At 41.9% G+C, this 20,267-nt stretch overlaps 1 protein-coding gene and 1 long non-coding RNA gene across 6 annotated transcripts in view; both read right to left on the minus strand.

Moving 5' to 3' along the window:
* The window catches only part of FARP1 (FERM, ARH/RhoGEF and pleckstrin domain protein 1), a 210,004-nt gene that overhangs the window by 146,962 nt on the left and 42,775 nt on the right, over positions 1-20,267 (minus strand). For all 5 annotated transcript variants that reach the window (XM_035557026.2, XM_035557029.1, XM_035557024.1 and 2 more), the window contains exon 2: positions 18,973-19,168. In XM_035557026.2, the coding sequence (XP_035412919.1) occupies positions 18,973-19,143 (171 nt within the window). In that variant the 5' untranslated portion in view covers positions 19,144-19,168. The remainder of the gene's footprint in view (positions 1-18,972; positions 19,169-20,267) is intronic.
* Positions 4,997-18,593, minus strand: LOC126913448 (uncharacterized). Its single transcript, XR_007708753.1, has 4 exons — positions 16,211-18,593; positions 15,436-15,583; positions 14,924-14,996; positions 4,997-5,120 (listed from the first exon to the last, which is right to left on the minus strand). It is a non-coding gene; the product is annotated as an uncharacterized LOC126913448 (long non-coding RNA).

Below are 20,267 nucleotides of genomic sequence, written 5' to 3' on the forward strand. Positions count from 1 at the left end.
GCGAACTGGCTCAAGTGTCAAAGGTTCCTATCCAGTTGATGACAGGTACTTTTGAAGCCTTCCTGATAAAAGACCCTGATCTCCCAATTTACCTGTATTTTTATGTTCCACATGCGGCAGGAGCTGAAATGCAGTTTCATCCCTCAGCTCTCGGCTCGCAGGAGCGGGTTGTCAACTCCTGAGAATTCACTGGCGGAGTAATAAAAGTAACCTAATGCATTCAGTGAGATTTCCTTTCCAGCACAACAGCCCTCATGCCATGAAGTGGTACTGCATACACGGGGCCCTGCAGAGCAATTGTCGCTACAGGCATCAATGATCTGGAAATTTGTAAATTCCTAAAAGTGTGCGGCTCCATCTCCCTGGAAGGAGCAGATCATCACTGCAGGAATCTTAAACCATAGTCTTGCACAGATTCTCCTCTAGAAATACTGCTTCTCCTCGTATTTCCATATATCTAACAACAGGCTTTCCTGTGTCAGGATGTTCGCTTTACTTGGATTGCATGAAAAAGCCTGGAAGATGGTATAGGACAGCAGCTACCCCCACAGAGCTGGTCGGCTCTGTGAAGTCAGCCATTGCTACACTGGATGCAAGAAAATGGATAAATGGATGTAATTAAATTGGAAAACATTATATAAAGCAATTTTGCCACAGCTTTAAAGCACAAGCATTGCCATTGCCAAGGATGCCATTCATAATATTATTTTGCTTGTTAGCAATGTCTACAAATACCTGAAGGGAGAGTGCAAAGAAGAGGGAGACAGGCTCATTTTGTGCCCAGTGCCTGGGCACAAACTGGCACCCAGGAGGCTCCCTCTGAGCACCAGGAGCACTTCTGTGCTGGGTGGGTGACGGAGCCCTGGCACAGGTTGCCCTGAGAGGCTGTGGGGTCTCCTCCTTGGAGGCCTTCAAAAGCCGCCTGGACATGGCCCTGGACAGCCTGCTCTGGGTGGCCGTGCTGGAGCAGGGCTTGGGCCTGGTGGCCTCCAGAGGTGCCTTCCAGCCTCAGCCACCCTGTGATCCTATAATATTATATACTAATATGTACATGGTCTCTCACTCTCTCTTTAAATGGTATATTTACATAGCGCTATTGTTTGATTGCTATAAAATCTAGCTTTTTTTTGCTCAGTGATCTGGAATTTGAAACAGATTACTACACTGTAGGAGAGAAATGAGATATTTTAATAATCACCAGGTTTGTTTTGCTTATTAAATGATTTTTTTTAACCCAACTCGCAGACCTAGATTTGTTGCAGAAGTCTATAGCAGAGCTAGCTTGCCCTCAGAAACAAGCAACCATTTTAGTTCCTGTACCCAGTGACCAGCGTTCCCTGAGGTTTGTGAATTCCTCTGCTCCCATGTAAAAAGGGACAAACCAGGCCAAGATTTTCCCTCTGCTCTTGAGCTTTTCCCATGTGGCTAGCACTAGTTTGAGACAAACTGACAACGCATTCCTGCTTCGTTTCAAGTAGCTGCCCTGTTGTGAGAAAGTGCTGCTGCACAAAAGAACATGCGGAACTGGGATTCCAGCTTAATTTCCTTTTTCAGCTGGAGACATTGGGAGTCTGACAACACACACGGTAAAAAACAGGAGAAAGATGTTTAAGTGCTCTCACCATTTGGATCAGATGTAAAAATAAGCAATTAAAGCTGCTTATTTTCTTCCTCCAAATGATGCTAGAGGTAATATTTTTTAATGTCAACCTCTCGCCTTCATATATGAATCCTAAATCAATGACAAATTCTTTAAAAGGCTATTCTTATCACATATTGCATACAGATTACTCAGTATCAAAATAGCTGGTCAGATTTTGTAATAAAAAAAATAAAGAACACCTCTAGCTTTCCTGCTTTATTGGAAGAAAAACTGAAAAAATAGCCACAGATTATAAAAAACTGAATATGCAATTGATATCCTGCCTAACAGGACAGCTCTTTATGATGCAGTACCTGCTTCTGAGACAGCTGAATGCGAGTGTTTTGAATATCCTCTCTGCCACCACAGATGTTTTCCTATAGCTGGGGTTTCAACCCTTTCTTTTATGTTAACATGAGATTAGCACTGCTGTGTATTCCTCCTTCCCCCCTTTTTCACACATACATGGCTTTGAAGCCTCAAGCAGTTGCGAGTCTGAAAACAACGGCCGAAATTCCTTCAACTTGCTAAGAGAAACCTGAGCTGTATTCTTTGCCTCTTTTCTAAGCAACTGAAAAAGCACCATAAATTCCCAGCCCGCCTCTCAACCTTTGCCCACGGAGCTCCACCAGTAGCTGAAGCAGGTCTGCAAGCTGCAAAACGAATTTGCAAGCAGAGAAGACACGGTACGTTTGATACAATCAGTTACTTTCAGCATCTCAGCTAGTAGCCATGTTATACACGTGAGGTATTTCCATATTTTTAAATGCTTCCATTGTGGCTGTGCTTGCTCCTAATTAAAGTCAAGGAAAAACAGACTTCAGATGGACGCACAAAAGGCTCCCCCACCTCCGTATACAGTTCTGCTATTTTGAGGCAGGTTGGTTATTTGCATCTAACACTGTCAGATGATCTTTAATCTTGTCAGGTAGACAAACAGCAGCTAAGGTAGCGCTAAAAACAGCACCCGTTATACCAGCCTGTAATCTTAAACCAGTGCTGTAACCAGTTCACGTAGGGGTCAGAAATAATATTTTAGTTAACGTTTGATTCACTGTGAACGAGCAGACAAATATCAGAGCTTACTTCAAGCCTGCTTGCCAGCTTGGAAAGGGAGAGTAAACTGATAGCAGCATTCAAGTGTGTTTTTTTTTTTTTTCTCCCCAACTCTTCCCAATAGGTCATTGAAAAAAAAAAAAAGGAAAAAAAGGGAAAGCAATTCACAGCAGTACTTCCTGCCTTTTGAAAGATCAACACAGACCACACAGATATTTAATCATCTTCATATAATTGGAGACCTGGTTTTTGGACATGGAGGTTCGGTACGACTATGTATTCAAGTAACTGTAACTGTACGGTGACTGAGCACTGGAACTGTTTGCCCGGATTAGTTGGGTTGGGTTCAAAAGGCATCTGGATGTAGTCCTGGGTGACCTGCTCTAGGTGGCCCTGCTTGAGCAGTAGGGTGGGACAAGATGACCTCCAGAGGTTCCTTCCAACCTCAACCATTCTGGGAATCTGTGATTGTCTGAATACATAATGTGTAATGGTTGAAACTCCATGACATATGTGTTTCTAATACCTTTTGAGTACCCAAAACTCCATCAAAAATCCATAGAGGCCTTAACACTTATTTTTAATATCATCTTTACCTTCAGGACTTGTGATAAGCCTGGGAGAAGGTCTGTTCCAAAATACAGTAGAGGTCACTGAACAGCATCTGCAAACACAGAACCCAGATCTGGTTTGTCCTCTGAGTATAAGCCAGCAAGATTCCTTCGCTGCATTACTGAAAACTTCTCTTGGACTGCCAACTTCAGTGCTTAAACGAGGAGCTTCACTTTATCAGTCAATGGAGCACCCACACAGCGTTGCTTAGGACAGTTCATCCAAAGAAGCACACCGGTAAGAACAGGCTGTAAACAATGACCTAAGGCTTGCTTTGGTTCAAACACTTGTAGTTCAGCATGTTTGCTCATCCACCCCCCAAGCACATCTATTTCTGCACTAATTGGCTGTGGAGAAAAAATCCCTTAAAGCTGTTTTCACCTGCTTGCTTTTTCAAAATGGATGACGAACTGGATAGTACCTCATGTTGCTTCAAAATTTGGCATAATGAAAGGGTGAGTACTGTTCTAACGCTCCCTCTTTGCCGGGCTTGCCAATTATAATGCGAATTTCTTTCTTTTCAATTATCATTCTTGGTAGCCCACGCTGACATCTGGGCTTGAAGTGTGCTCACCAGGGTAAGAGAGGATAGTAGAAGAATATCCAAACTCTGGATCTCGCAGAACTGTCACATCGCCATTCTACGCAGCGAGACACCACCACTCTGCGTGCCGTCTCAAGCAAGACAAATACTGGCGTAGCTATTTGACTTGCAACCTTTCAGCAAGGAGATTCTTAACCTATCCCAAAGCATGGAGGCTTTTGGGTGGTAATTACCCGTATTAAAGTCAGCCCTTTACCACCTTCCAGCTGGTGGCCTGGGCAGACTTGAAAAATGTGCTTTCTCCTTTATTTTTCTGGTTAAGGGCCTACCTACTTAAAATACTGCATGAGTCTGCGTCTTCCCTTTCTCCCTGCAAGCTCGGCAGGCACTCTGCCAGCTCCTCCTTTTCGGCTGCGAGGAAGAATAAGAACATCCTGCTGCAGCAGCCAGCTGGCTACCTTCTCCTGTCAGGGACTTAATATACTTCCATAAAGTATTCAGCTGTTGCTGGATGAGAGACAGAGTGCTCTACAGTGCCTTCCTCAAACAGTCCTCTTTCTTTACTAGCACAGACTAAATGGATGAAAGAACCATATGCAAAGGAGCAGGAATGAGGATACTAACACAGCCTTCATTCTTTGGGTAATCGAAAGTCACCTAATTCATCTTAACCTTCAAGCTAAACATTTTCTATTCGGGACAAAGGCTCACGTGACAGAAGTTCAAGCAAACTTGAAAAACTTTCATGCTACTTACAAACTTTTATTGACTCCTCTCAAACTTAGCTCAAGCTTGGCTCAATAAAAGCTTTCTTGTACCAAAGAGGAAAATGTTTCCACTCTCTTAAAATGGATGCAAGAAAACCCAAATGCTTCCAATTTTGTTTTAAACACGAACATTCCCTTTCAATGTCTCTATCTCAATCACTGCATCACTGAGAAACTGAAAATGAAAGAACAGAAGAATAAGCAGGACTGGCCTCACCAATGCTTACTTGATCTTTTCCATGAATCACAAATCCAGTCAGGACTGGAATTTCTGTTGCCAAATCAGCAAGAAACTTATCTTTCTGGTAATTTGGTCATCTCAACCAGATGCTGGGAAACTTGCTCCAGCTGCTCTTGCCTCTCTTCTGGGCCCGTCTGGAGAAGGCAGCCTGTCCTGCAGGAGTCAGCCGGCACTCTCCTTCCCAAGGGTCAGCACTTGCTGCAAGCAATACTCGGCATCATACATGTGGCAGCTCTTTCCTGGGCAGCCGGCAGGAGGCTGAAACAGGAGCAGGAGTCTAGAAAACAAGAAACTGAACCCCAAAATGGGCAAAAGGGGCTCAGAGAGCCGTAGGGCTCCAGCATGAAAAGTGGAGCAGCAGAGAGAGACAGGGTGGAGATGTGAAGCCACGCAGTCGACAAACTCCCATGTGCTGACAAGAGAAAACATTGAACCACCTCTCAGACAAATGGGTTCAAAAACAAAATAAACCCAAACCACAGTTCTTTCTTGATCGCTTGTTTTTTCAAAAGCCTGGGCTTCTTTTTAAACTTCTGCAGCTTGCAATGTTCAGAAGTGCAGAGCTGGATTAGGCTCATTTGCAGCACTTTAGTGGTAAATTTGTCACTTAGCTTTAGTTTTGAAAGTCAAGCATCCATTGTTTCAGGGTATCTGTAACTGCCTGTGCTGGCTTGGTTATTTTACGTATTTTTACTGAATTTATTTTCTTCACTCCTGTATAATTTAAAACATTGCAATTTGTATTCAGTATGTTGTTGAAAAGATCTTTCTTCTGATATCTACACTGAACCCACCAAAAATAAAACCAGACAACCATTCGCTTTCTGCCAGCACACAGAACAGGGACAGAAGGGCACAGAAAGTTTTGCTATGGCTGCACATTCAACTTTATAGCTGTATAAACAACTGTGCCTTAGCAGTATCTTAGCTACAGCTTTTAGTAGCAATTAATCATATTAACGTAGCAGACTTGCAATTTGCAGTAATTTTTAAGAGCCACATCATTAACTCTCTGCTATGCGTAAGCATCTGATAGGAGGCAATTAAACACCGAGGAGGGAGGGAGGGAAGGAGGGATCCTGTCTCCAGTTCTGCCACTGACTCTGCTGTACAGTCACTGCTGGTTTGGAGAGCTGCTTCTTTATGTGACTGTGTCATGCTGTGATGTTTAAGGCACGAATGCATCAGACCACCAGTGCGTCAAGTACTGAAAAAAAAAGGTAATAAATCTGGAAAGTTACACTTGTATACAAGTCCAGCACAGTTCTCCCTCCCTTCTTTTAATTTCGTTTCTTGTACATTTGCATCTTCAGAAGCCCTATTTTCCCAGCTTTCCCCCCATTCTTCCATCACCCTTTTGCATGCAGTCACCAAAGGAGATCTGCTCCCAATAATCAGATCCCTCTTCTTCACCCAGCGCTTTGCTCCAGCCAGTGACTGAAGAAACTGTAATTCACTAAAACAAACATTTCCAATAATAACTGCGTCATTTTTGTGAGGTAATTTAAATAGAATAGCTCAAACCTTACAAAGCAGAGATTAAGGAAACAATTGCTAAAAATAATGGATCAATTTAGAGCAGGTAAAATAAAGTGCTTCTTTACACAAGTAGCAGCAAACTGCTTGAACTTGCTGCTGCATAAGACTGTAGAGGTCAGAAGTATCAGCAGGTTCAGAAGGGACTGCTGGGGAATGAGGAGGGAAAGGCAGGGGGGCCCACTCACATGCCAGCTTGGGAGACAGAATATTACTAAGCCAGAGGGACAAGCAGCCTTACTCAGTAGGGCATTTATGTTTCTACAGAACGATTTTTCTGCAGAACGATCAGGGAATGGACAAGGTACACAACAAGAACATAAGAAGAAAATGAAGCCAATATGTTTGCTACCTTGCCTGCCAGAGGAGATGCCACATCTTCAGCCGTATCCCAGGGCTATGCTTGCAGTTCTAACCAGAAGAGGATGAGGGAGCAGCCCCAGCCCCAAAGGCCTCCTGACTTGCAGCTTAGGACAAGTCCTCACCCAAAACCAGATTTATCTCGGACAACTCTCACTCTAACAGCCTAAAACACATCTGGATACCCAGCTAACAACTAAGGAGTGTGCAAACACATGGGCTCAGTGGCAAGCTCACTGCCTGGTCCTAGCTACAGGTACGAAAATGCAAAAGAAACCTGCTCCTGGACTGAAACCTGAAAGCAAAGGCAAAAGCACTCCCTCTACAGAGAGGGCTCCACTCCTTGCCACAGTGATCCTCAGGGTCAAAATACAGCGTATAACTGTGAGTGATGAAGAAGAAGAAGAAGAAGAAGAGAAATTACTTTATACATTGGAGCAAAACGCCCATATACTTGACCAAGGACTTCACATGCTAGAGCAGTGTTTTTCAGCCCCTGGCAACCACCACCCATGGACCCAGGAAGTCGAGGACCATTTCCAGAAGTTCATTGATATGGTATCGCCTTCTGCACGTGTGACCTTTCCAAAGGAATTTGCAGCACCACTGCACAGCCTTTCGGGGCCTTCAAGTGTCCCCAGATGAAAACAAAAGGTAATTGGTAACTTCTATCATGCTACGATTCTGTTCACCTGGTTAATCTCCATGTGAGGATCTGATGGCCAAAAAGGAATTGAATTACCTCTGAGTGGAGCTAAGATGTCTGTGGGAGAGGGGTGTAAGTTATTTATCTGCTGGAATAATTACAATTTACAGACAAATTAGCCAGGCATGCCCAAAATGAGCATCTCTTGCTAAAATAACGTTCTCATTTGAAATGAAAAATGTAAATGTTAACATGTAAACCATCAACAGATGCAAAAGTATTAGGTTGTGTTAAGTAATGTAATCCTTTTGTGCTACTTTAGTGTCAAGCTGACAAGCTCCATTTCATCCAAATTTTCAGTTTTCAAGTAATGAAGAGGCAGTGGCCAGTGAATTATTGAACTTCTTAGCTGCAGGAGTTAACTTGCAGTTTAATGCTCAGTAAAATATTACCATGACGGCTGAAACTCAAGATCTTTTTTTTTCTTCCCCTACAACATCCTACATAAAAGCAGCTCAGAGTGAAAAAAAAAATCAAAACATACAGCCACTTAGTTCTGAAGAAAGCCCTTTGTGCCAAACTATTAATCTACTATAATTTTGCCATTTTCAACTTTTCTCTACTCTAACCCCAGCCTTTTCAAAAAGATTTTTACAGGTTCAAATGCATCATGTATGCTCTTGATTGCCAAATATTTTGTGGGACATGCAACGAAACCTTTTGAGTCCATATTCCAAGAGATCTCTGACTTTGAAATACGCCCTTCTCATTTTCAGAATGACACCACGTTTCTGTTTGAAACACTGCTGTATCTGCACAGGAAATAAGTCACCTCAGCGAAACTAACAGCAGCAGTGTTAACTGACCCCTCAAAGGATTTGTTCCCTCAGCCCAAGAAAATGCTGAACTGTTTCCTCCCTAACCTTTAGCCACTTCTCCTGGCTAAGTTCTGTAGACGCGATCTTCCCTGTAACGAAGTGTAGGCAGCACAGATCTGAAATGCTCTGCAGAGAAGTGACCTTTCCACTGAAAGGCATATACCTCTTCAAAGTTGTTTATTTCACGGAACGGATACAAAAAGAAATAACAATGGCTTGACTCAGCTTACGTTACGTGAAGCAACAAGGTTACCCTCTCCTAATTCTGTTTCTCTAAAAGCAATCCCATTTGATTTGGTATAAAAAGTCTGAAAACCTAGCTGTTGAATCCAGAAGGATTGTCATGTGTCATTGGTAAGTCTGAACTTCAATTAAGTCTCTCAAAGAAAAATAAAATGCTAAAATACTCCTGAATCCTAAGTTAGTATTTCTGAAATGTTGCTGCATGGACCTTGAACAATCTGCTCATAGCTCACCCTGCCTTCAGCTAAAGGGTTGGACCTTCCTCCAGAGGCCTGTCCTAGCCTGGACACTCTCAATGAGCATTCAGGTGCTTCAGTGAAAAGTATTTTCTTTTGCCAATGACCAGGGTTTGTTCTTAGATGCAAAGCTGTTTCTGAACTACTCTGGAACATCTAGGAGCAGACAGCACTGAGCTAGTTTTATTTCAGGTTGCAGAAAGAATCAGTGTGAATTTGACACTAGGATTCACTGGGAAACCACTTGACAAAGTTCTTCTATATTCCTGTAAGAAAACTTTTTATCTCAAGCTTGACAAATCATTTTCTTTCACGTAGATTTACATGTATTTACTTGCTTAATTCTGCTAAATCCCTTTTATTTCTTTTCTGTTCACCAAAATAGTGGTATCTGAAATTAATTCCAACAGGCAGCATTCCCTGAGGAGACCCTGGATCCTATAATCTCATAATGTAACCTAGCATACTTCCAGTTACGCCTGTCAACCCAAGACAGCGTACAGTGGCTGATGTTTATCCAAGTCAGTAATCAGAAAGGGAAGGTGTTCCACTAACTTAGTTATCCCAGATCCAGCATCGGCTGTTCTGTTAAAATGCACTGCTTGTAGAAGACCCGAAAGAGATCCCTGCAACAAAGTATTATGAAGAGATACATAGTTTGTCCATTTAGAAAAATAAAACAAAGCAATACATTTTTCTATCTTCTAAGAAAAGACAAAACCAAAAGGATTAGATGTGGGTTAGACGAGATGGGGGTCAGACGACAGAAGGGAATAAAACTATAAGCATCATAAAACTATGCAGTGAAGCACTGAAACATGAAAAGTCCTTTAAGAACAAAGATGTCCCCCTCTATGCATGAAGAACAAGCTTCTGAATACCATGCAACATCTACACACAAATACCATCTACTAAATGGAGATTATTACAAATAAATTCAGTGAGAACCATACGAAGATATTACAGTATGAGAAAAGGCCCACAAATATAAAAGCAAGGCAAACTGAAGATAAAAAGAAGAAAGGACTCCAGGATCAATTGGAAAGCTAGGTGACAAGGTAACAGCAAAAAAAACAAGGAGAAAAACTGCCTGCTGCTGTGCACTGCAGGAATATTTGCATCTGCCAACAGGCCATCAAAAAGCAAATTGGCACTAAGTCATAACTCACCATTTGCTATTTATATTCTGGCAGCATTATGTTTGTGCAATTTCTATCAGTCAAAGCCTCCTTTTTGGGGGTGGGGATAAGAAAGAGAGATATCGTAATCTACTTCTGCTATTGCTGTTTGTATTCGCTGAGTTATCTTGTGCTTGATGTGTGCCTCATGCATCACTTTTTATTCAAAAATTGACATATTTATCCAAGAGCAATTTTAACACACTAGCCTTATTCAAATAGGTACAAAGACTTTGGCAGACACTTCCAGCCATGCATTTTATGTGATTTATGCATTGTCACGTAAAAGGCAACGTTTAATTGTGTGTGCGTACTGTAATCACAGCCCTGTCAGGGCACCCTGTTGGAGCAACGGAGACAAGTTTGCAGTTATTGCTAAGTCCTCTGAAGGCTGTTAAACCTGGGAGCTGGTGGAGCCCCTTTACAGAGCGCCCAGGTGCAACAACAGAGAGATACTGCTTTAATTACTTCATCCTTGTTACAGTTTTTTAGCTGGTCCAATTTCACTTCAAAACCACAAATTAACTTGGGTAAATGCTGGATAGATCATCTCACACAGTTTGGGTATGGATGAGCATTTGACATTACAGAAAGGGTTCCTAGTTCTACACTGCAGATACAGCGTTTAAAGGTGATGGGCACTTGTTCCCCTGTACAGCCTAGCACATGACTTGAAGAACCAACATCCTGACGCTGCGCCAAGGAAGGAGATCATCGTCAGAATGAAGGTGGTTGAAGACCTACAAGGAGATGTGCCCAGGGCATTTCTGCAATGCTATCTCCTGTTAGTCTGAAGAGTATATAGTAAGGAATTCAACCAGCAGTTGGAAAGGAGCTGCGGAGAGACAATGAGCACAGGGAGGATAAGCTATAAAAGATACGTTTTAGCGTCAAGCAAGGAAGCACGAATATGCAAACCAATATAAAGTCACATTCTTATGCATTATAATGGTCAGAGGAGTTCCTTGTTCTCTCTTCCACTTCTGCAGCTCTGTACTTTTACAGCAGCTTCACTCAAATCTGAACCACTGCTAATACGCTCTGTTGTACTTACGCTGTCACCTACCTGATCTTGTAGCAAGCTGGTTGTTCCAGCTAAGCTGGGGAAATCAAAGCTTTTTACGCAGGGCTGGCCCCATGAGCTGCCTTGCCACAGGGCCAGAGGAGCATCCCTGCCAGGGCAGCAGGGGGGCTGCCAGTGCCACCTCCAGTGGCTGCTAAGGCTGTGGCTCCATCAGCTCAGCAGCACAGGCGCCCCACAAAAGCAGGTAGAAAGAGAGGGCTTGTAGCAGATTTGAGGTTTAAGGAAAGAAAAAGCACAAATGACGACCACCGATGAACACACCGAGATGAATCCCAATGCAAAAAGAAAATCCCAAGCTAAAAGGCAAAGCAAGATTGGATGCAGGAAAAGGAACCAACAGCAGACAAATAAACCTGGAGAGAGGCACTTCAACAACTTGTGTTATCAGCAGGCAAAAATTGTTAACACACGACCATATTCAACAGACAATGCACTGAAAGGGAAACGAATGGGCAATTTATACAATTTTGCTATTCTTTCATCCTGTACTGCTTAAGCCTTTGTTTACATGGATAGCTTTCCATTCTGTTCAAAATAATGGAAGAAAGCAACTGCAAAAGGATTCCGTGATAAAGGTTCCTCCATCTCTCAAACAGATGAGAGAATAAGTTACAGGGAAATATGCTTTTACCTGAAATTTAAGTTCCTGAAATTCACAGTGCTCTGAATGGCCATTCATCACGCTGTGTGATATAATCACATACCAGTAATGCTTTGCATCTGAGCCCAATTTCCCTGATCTTCTGCTCAAGCTTTAGTGCGGGAGCGTAAGCCAGGAGTGCACCGAAATGCCTGAAGCCTGCCATGAGATTGTGCTCTTGCAAAGCAGCACACTTACGCTGCAGTTCTTTAGCTGCAGACAACACACTTATTTAAACAATCACTCTCCAGGTAGAGGAAGAAGGCAGCTATTTTCTCCCAAACGCTTATCTTGCTCATCTGTTATGCCCCTCCAGAGCATATGGCCAGAAGCAAAGACAACTGCTTTTCATACAGAGCTTAAGGAAAATAACCTAAGCTTGACCACCCTGTGCTGGCAAAGAACAGGCTTAAGTAAATTAATCATGGCACGTGTGTGCACCACAGCACTAATGAACTGCTCCTCCAAAGCAGGCTTTCCTTTGCAGCTTCCCTGTAACAATTAGGAGAGAGAAAAGCAGCACTATTGCAGTTATAATTTGCTCCCCCCAGCACATCTGAGCCAGCCAGCATAGCTTGCCAGCTACGGGGTGCAGGGAAGACTCACCACCTCACATGGATGGGGAGTAAAAGGAAACAAAGGAATTTGTGCAACAAGTTAGGTGCCTAGATGATAAATGAAGGCTAAGCCATTGCCCTGTGCTCTCCTTACAGGGATATACAAGCAGCTCCAGAGAGCAATTAATCTCATCCTAAAATACAAATCCGAGTCAGGCATGATGAACAGCCTGTTGAAGGTACCATGTTTTCACCCTTAACTACAAATGGAAGAGCGATTAGTTGAGACTGACATCTAGTTTTAAAAACCTTTAAAGCCAGAAGAGATGACTCTGGCTCTCAGGGGGGAGGAAGGAAGCAGACAACAGTCCAGCTCCCCTCCTTCCTCTGACCAGAGTCAGAACATCCCCCCCATGATCCTGAAGGAGGAAATGCACTGAATCTCTACTTCTCCCACTGATTACCCACTCACCCACACACGTGCTCCTGAAGAAGAGGAAGGGTGCAGATGTTGAGCTGCTCGCAGGACGGCCGCCGCCTCCAAGCCGGGTGGCCCAGGGGAGCAGCCTGCAGCTGGGCCGGGAGCCCACGCTCCCCACACAGAGCATCGCACCCGCACCCCGCAAACCAACCCACAGGAACAGATGTGGTCTGTGTTTGGGAACAGATGTGCTTGGAAGCGCTCCCGTGCTGCCTCCTGGGCCAGGCTGCCCGTGCCCCTGCCAGCACCATGCTCTGCCTTGGGATGGAGCGAGCACAACACGGCGAGTCGGCTGAAACCAGGGGCAAAGGCAACAGAGAAGCCTTCCCTGACTATGCCGAGGTTAATTCGTTCAAGGCAATTACATTCATTTCCCAGTCATCTCCAAATACATCAATCCAGCCTGAAAAGGCGCTGGATCTGTTGGCAATTATATTATATTCTCACTCGTTCTGTCCGTTCTATAGAACATTGTAACAAAACAAAACCAAAACAAAGCAAAAAAAAAAAAAAAAACACCAAAACCCAGCAGTTTAAACAGCCTGCTGCCTTGGGTTACAGAATTTTGCTTTTGGATCATTTTCTCTTCCATTTTGAAAAGCACATAAATTATTAACAACAGTAGCCAAAATTTCCAGCCTTTCACCAAGGACGTTCTAATCATCTGTCAGCAAAAATCAGAGTTTATTGGGTATCTACTAATATTGGGTATCTACTAATACTCTTCTACTGAGAAAAGTGTAGCTGATCTGTTTCAGAATTGCAGAAAAAAAAATGTTTTTCTTCTTCTAATTTCAGAAGATCCAGCAGGGTTGGTGTGACAATTAGTGAATATTTAAATGCTTGATATTCATTGGAAATGGTCTGACAGCGATGGCCAAATAATTTCAGGCATGAGAAGAAAAGAAAGTCTCAGGCTGATGAATAACTGACATTTGACCTGCTGTTCATTTCCTAAGCTGGAAAAAAAATGCAGCTCATATAACAGTTGAAGCTGGCTAAGAAAGCATAAAACACTGTTTCATGTTTCTGCACTGCCTTATTGTCTAATGCTCTTTTTTAAAAAACTGTTTTATTCTCCGAGAAACTTTAACGGCTATAATATGCATATTGAGGAGAGGGGCAAATAGCTAGGACAAAGCAATTACCATAGCCCATAAATGTTACAGAAAATAATTTAAACGTTTATAAAAATGCAGATGAAATTTCAGATTTAATAGAATAGCGCAATGTCTGTGCAAATTTCTAACAGCAAGGATTACGTGTGCTGTGGTAAGCAGTTAGACTTTTTAATATTAAGCTTTTCCTGGCATACTTACACTGGCCTGAAGTTGGCAGGGAGTACCCTTAATAGAAGGCATTTTCCCCACAAAGGAAGTAGGAACCACCATTATATGGCTGCACAAACAAAACCAGCCGAACGGAAAGCCCACCCCAGAACATCAGTCTTAAAAAGCACAGCCCCTGCAGGATTATGAGGTCCTTTTTTTAATGAAAATTCTGGGCATCAGGCACAGAAATTCCCTGCCAACGCACAACATCTGAACTCGAGTAGAAGATAAATGCTTGTAGACCAAGACCATTTGGTCTTTATTCTCAGATATTCTAGAGACAAGGAAGTCTTTCTCTTCTGAGAGAAAAGCAAATCGAAATGAAATGTTTACAGCTGATGTTTACTAAGGATTATACCCTCACTCTGCTTTCTATTAAAAGACTCCTGTCGCTTAAGGAACCAGGTGTTAATCCCTCAAAGCAAATGACATTTCCCAAGCCTGCATATTTCACAAAGCTTGAACACTTCCAGAGGGAAAGAAGGTTTACACGAGACAGAAAACAGATGTTTAATAAACTGGGGTAATCTGACAGGCAAGCATGTTTTGGTCTTTCCAAAAGACAGCCGCAAAGAGGCAGCAACTATTTTCTTCCAGACACAATAAAGATGACTTGGGTTTGTTTTTAATTAAAGAGACCAGAGCCTAATTGAAAGAAGAATCCTTACCTCCTGCGTTATACTTTGATCTCAGCTTTGATGCTAATGGGAGAGAAACAGCTCTGACTTTCCATTTAGTATCAGTAGTATCATTCCAGTCAAATCAGCATCATTCACCCCCAGATGAGGATATGATCACTGACAGGCATCCTGTCAGTCATGGTTAAACCTGGTCTGAGTCAGAGTCATCACAGCAGCCTAACGTGAGAATCAGTCAAGCCTTTGGCATTACCTGGAAAGGAACAGCACTGACTCTTCCTGCTTAGGAACAGTTTTCGAGCAGATTATTTCTGTCATTGAAACAACTATAAAAATAAACATAATATAAATTGCACAGCGGTATAAACATTAAGGGATTATTCCCCCAGAATGATCTCCAGTAAATGCAACCATCAGCTCTTTTTCCTGTCCTTAGAAACTTACTTTCTTTTTGACTTAAACTGCTTTGAATCTACAGGAGAGACTGGATAAAAACTAACACATGAAATCCATTAGTTTTGCTATGTTTTTATACAATTAACCCCATTCTCTTCAAACTAACTAACTGAAACTTATACACTCCAACCTCTCCCGTATAATACACAACTTGTAACTGACAGTGTTGCGTTACCTAAGTCATATGGTTGAAGTGTCAGCCTTTCAAAATGTTCCCGATCTATTTATTATCATTATGTGTACAAATGTGAAAAAATATTCTTCCTCCCTCACATTAGTCATTTTTTGTTAAAGCTGTTGTTCTCTTACCTAGCAGAAAAGGACTGCATTTCTATCGCATAGCCATCACTCAACTGAACGTTAGCTGAAGGAGACTGGTCTATTTTGGACCCCTGTGGTCTTCCAGTTAGCATATCTAACTTTTTCTTCAGCAAACATAGCCAAACTGGAAGTTATACTTGGAAGAAAAAAAGCAAGGAACAAAAATCAATTACACATTTGCATGCAACCTTTCCATACAGCCAACGCCACAGCCAACAGCTGTGAGTGCTGTTGGTATTAACTTTGAACTCGTGGCCTGATGTTCAGGCACTGACCACCTGTAACTGCAGCTGAAGCCAGCTCTTGTCTGAGAGCTCAGGACAGAATCAAACTAAAGGTACAGAAATTTAGTCATAAAAAGCTGAATAACTTTGGAGGGGGGAGGATATTCTACACACTTTATCTTCTCATAGCAGAACACAGAAAAACATGCTCGAAGAGATTATGACTGATGATTGATGACAATTCTTATATTTCCTTTTCACGTTAAAGACAGTAAATACCAAAGTTTTTTTTGTTTGTTTGTTTTTGAGGGGGAAGCAGTGCCTACCCTTCCTGTGTCTCCCTTCAAGCATCTGTATTTGCCTGAAAAAGATTCATGCGAACAGCTAATTGGGCTGGCAATGAAAACTGGATGTGCAGATGTGTAATCCAGGATTATCTATTCAATGTTTTACTGGCTTTTTGAAGTGTAGGAATTTTTGGATATTCAGCAATTATATATTCTCTCAACAAGACAGAATATAACAGTTTTCTTACATACCCTTCCTTTCACAGTATTGCATTTGCAAAGCTTGATGGAAAGGCCTTCAGGGGGCTTCTGTTTTTCAGGTCTCCCACACATCTCTCCACTCTCTCCATACACTTTATGGGTGTTCTTGTAAAAAAATATAATTTACAGACTCATATGAAGCTATGGGGACCTCTTCCTTTCAATGCCAAAAGTTGGTCAGAACTTCTCCTTGGCGAAGAAAAAATGATACCAGAGTTACATCACTTTTAACCAGCCCAAAGAGCAGGAACGTTGGTGGGGAGGATTGGAAGTAGGTCATCCTTTTCTGCTGTTTTGTCATATACAGAGCAGACACAGAAATCTCAAGGATTTTGCGCTCATAAAAACAGGTCGTTTGCATATGGTGGGAGGAAGGGGGTTGTTTAAGTGCAAGGGGGTTGAGTCTTGTCCCCTGGAAGATAATTAAAAAAAAAAAGACAAGACAATAAAAACATCCCACAGCCTAAGACCTTTTTGCAGTGTTAGCTAATGGGTAGGCTGAACCTACATCAAAAGAAGTTCTAGGAGTAACAAGGAAGGAAGACTAGGCAGATGGATAGTCCCAATTATTTTATTTCTTTCTCAGAAATGAGGAAGGAATAGCACAGCACCAGTATCTGTTTCTATTTCTGCACAGAGCTCATGAGCAAACAGTAAAGTGATACAACTTACACTTTTTACCATCCTACAAGGTACAGAATAAGCAGCAATAAAACCACTCAAAGTTTGGCCCATTTGCTAATGCAGAAAAGAATGTTGAGCAAAAATCCTGAAACTGTGAGAAACACAATACCTTCTCGGTTTGCACTTACATCATATTTTGAAGGTTTTTTTCATAATTGTGGCTGCCAGGAGCTGAAGTTTTGGAAAGAGTAGTTTCAGACCCTCAGTCATGCAAAAAGCTTTCACTTCTCCACTGAAAATCAAGCCCACAGATGTGCTTAGGCATATATGTTTTACATCTTCTGCCCACAGCCATACTTGCTGCTCCTAAAATATTTTGCTGAAATGGTGTCACTTACTTTCTTCTGTGTATACTGCACCAGTCTGGCTAAAACCAGTACACTTATAAATGGGAACATGGGTTTTCCAGCATGAATAAACATCTCAATTTGCATGTATTAAAAGTTTTTTTTAGTTCTGTCAGATGGGCCTAAAAATTTGATGCCTTTTAGGGGACACTGAAAAATATGAGTATTGTTCCATCTGACTATGCATAACTTGAAGACAAAAGGCTTTAGAAATCTGCTCCAAAACACTTTATAATCAAAGAACACAGCAAATTTCACAAGATTTGATTTTAAAACTAATTGGACTCTCAATGCACCATTTTCAAAGAGTTTTAGGAGCTTTTAGCAGCTGTGAAAAGAAAATATTATCTCTGGGATAACAGGGACATTAGTACTACACATGATAAGCAGCACAAGTTTCATATCTGATACTTTAAACTAGAACTGTATTTTTGGACACTGATGCATACCCAAAGACTGCTAACTTCATTCTGTTCACTGTAGATACTTGATAGGCATTCTGAAGGGTGCAAAATCATGACCAGCTGCTGCATAGGTAAGTATTTCAACTTCATATCAATTCAGTTTACCAGTCTAGAGGACCTTCTTCCTGCTTCTAGAAATTCTGGGACTGCACACACAATTCTAGTCAGGTCACAAACAGCAGCAAAGAGCAAACCGAAAAGCGTTGTGTGTACACACAAAACAAACAGAAAAACATGTTATGAACAAGTGAAAATTCTTTTTTATGTGCATTTTCATAATCATTTCCACTTTAACACAGGGATAATATTTTACCAGCTGCCATAAGCAATTTTATACAGTAACATTTTATACAGTATACATTGAGTGAGATCAACGTATCTCACTGGTTACCCCCCATTTCACAGAAGGGAAAATTGAGCCAATGAAGGCATGGAAGTTACCATGGTAACATAAAATGCATGTAACAAAGGATGAAATTTGAACTCAGGTTTCCAGTTTCCTATTCAATGAACTTCAAGAACTTTGAAAAGTAGACGTTCCAGTACCCTTTCATAACAGTACCAGTGTTCAACAACCTCACGTGTTAATCACCTCAGTGTGGCACATCAAAATTACTAACAGCTAGACAGTATAAAACATTATTGTTCTTTGTATCAAAACTAATTCAAACTAATTCTTCTGATCACACATACACGCACACACAAGCAGTAGTAACCATTTGCTTACTTGGCAAGTACAAACCTAGATTAATATCAGTGTGCGCTGACTGTACAGAGAAACTTTAGATGGGATTGCTTTCATTCTTCCCTTGCACTCAGTGCATGTGTGAGAACTTGGTGTCTTTAACAGTGATAAACTGGTGAAAACTTTGATGATTTCAAGTTACCACTGTGAGGACCTGCCAGAGGGATAAAAAATCATCTGTGTAGTGTTATGTTTATTAGATCAAGGGCAAAAGAGCACCACAGAAATATATAAAACGTTCAGAAAGCAGAGGAAACCACTGATGTAATATGTGAGGGGGAAAAAACACCAAAAACTTTCATCTCCTTTCATCTCTTTTGAAGCTGTTCAAGCAGAAACTAATTCTATTGCACCATCATATATTTACCTTTGATATAACAGCCCTTTTCCCTGCAACATGAATTCATTAGCCAAAGAATCACAGAGCTGAGATATAAAGAGAACTGGTTTAAAACCGCGCATTTTTATAAATGCCTCAACAATCTTTAGCCACCCCAACGCCCACTTCCTTACCGGAACATCAAAAGTTTCTTGCGTGTCATCCAGCATCTGAATCTTGATGGAGACAAGTTTTCCCGGAGGTGTCATAGGTGGTTTCTGTCCATGCTCCAAGGTACTGATCCCAGCGTTGTCCTGAGCTCCCAACCGGGATCCTGCTGTTGGTCTCTGCTCTGTTTCACCCATGTTTAGAGAAACACGTTTCTTATATCTGAAAAGGGAATAAAGGCAAAGAAGACTGTATCACTAATAAGTAGGAGTTGTTGCACATAATATACTTACAACTGGTAAACTACCACATCATGATCCTTAACACAAAGTAATACTATTATGAACATATATATATATATATATATATATATTATATCATATGAAGGCAGGAAAACGAGGCGAACTTTACAATTTTTAAAATACAGAGGCTAATCACCTGCTAGGGTAAGGAAGACAGACCAGTTGGAGTACTGCACAATGAGAAAAGAATAATATTCCCTTCCTCTTGAAAAACGAAACATGACCACTTTGGAAACAGACCATGACACAACCCAGATCTCGATGAGTTATTGCTAATTTTATGTACTTACAAATTAGGCTGTTAGCAGCCAAACCCAGGACTCCCAGAGATGGGTGGAAGATGAGAAAAGCAGCTGGGGCAACTCACCACCTGCCAGCCATCATCCCCTCCTGGCCTTATCAGCACTTTCTCCTTTGCTCCTTCCAACCTTCCCTGGCCCTTTCGCAGCTGCCAGTGTGCTGAAGGCTCTGTGAAGCATGAGAGCTGAAGGGGTATAAGATGACCCCAATTAAATGGCCTCAATATTTGGTTTCCTTTGGGGACCAGATGTGCTGTAGAATGTGGAGCCTGACACAGTCCCACTGGTGGGTCAAGGACTGTGAGAACAGGCCATAGGAAGTCCAGAAAAAGCCAGAATAACGTCACTGGTAGGGAAAAGCAAGGCTTCCCAGCACAGGCAAACCTGGCTTCTCATGGAGCCCTGTAAGGAGCACGGGAACCCCAAGGCATGCTCCTTCCTCACCATGCTAAGGGAAGGCTCCACCTGTACCAGCTCGCCAGCACAGCTCGCTGAATAGGGAAGTCTTCTTCGTATCCATGGAAAGAAACCTCAGAAACTGGCTTGCTAATTTTGTTTCCATGCAGCTTTTGCACTGCCTTACACAGCGTTTCCTGCTAAATAAATATTCTATCCTAAAAAAGAGAGCAGAGCTGCAACAGTGATTCAGTGTGATTTTTCATTAACTGGCACAGCTTTGAACCTTCTTTTTTAATTCAAGGATCATTAGTTTTACTTGTC

The sequence above is a fragment of the Cygnus atratus genome, chromosome 1 (assembly GCF_013377495.2).
Source record: "Cygnus atratus isolate AKBS03 ecotype Queensland, Australia chromosome 1, CAtr_DNAZoo_HiC_assembly, whole genome shotgun sequence".
In the NCBI taxonomy this organism is placed as follows: domain Eukaryota; kingdom Metazoa; phylum Chordata; class Aves; order Anseriformes; family Anatidae; genus Cygnus; species Cygnus atratus.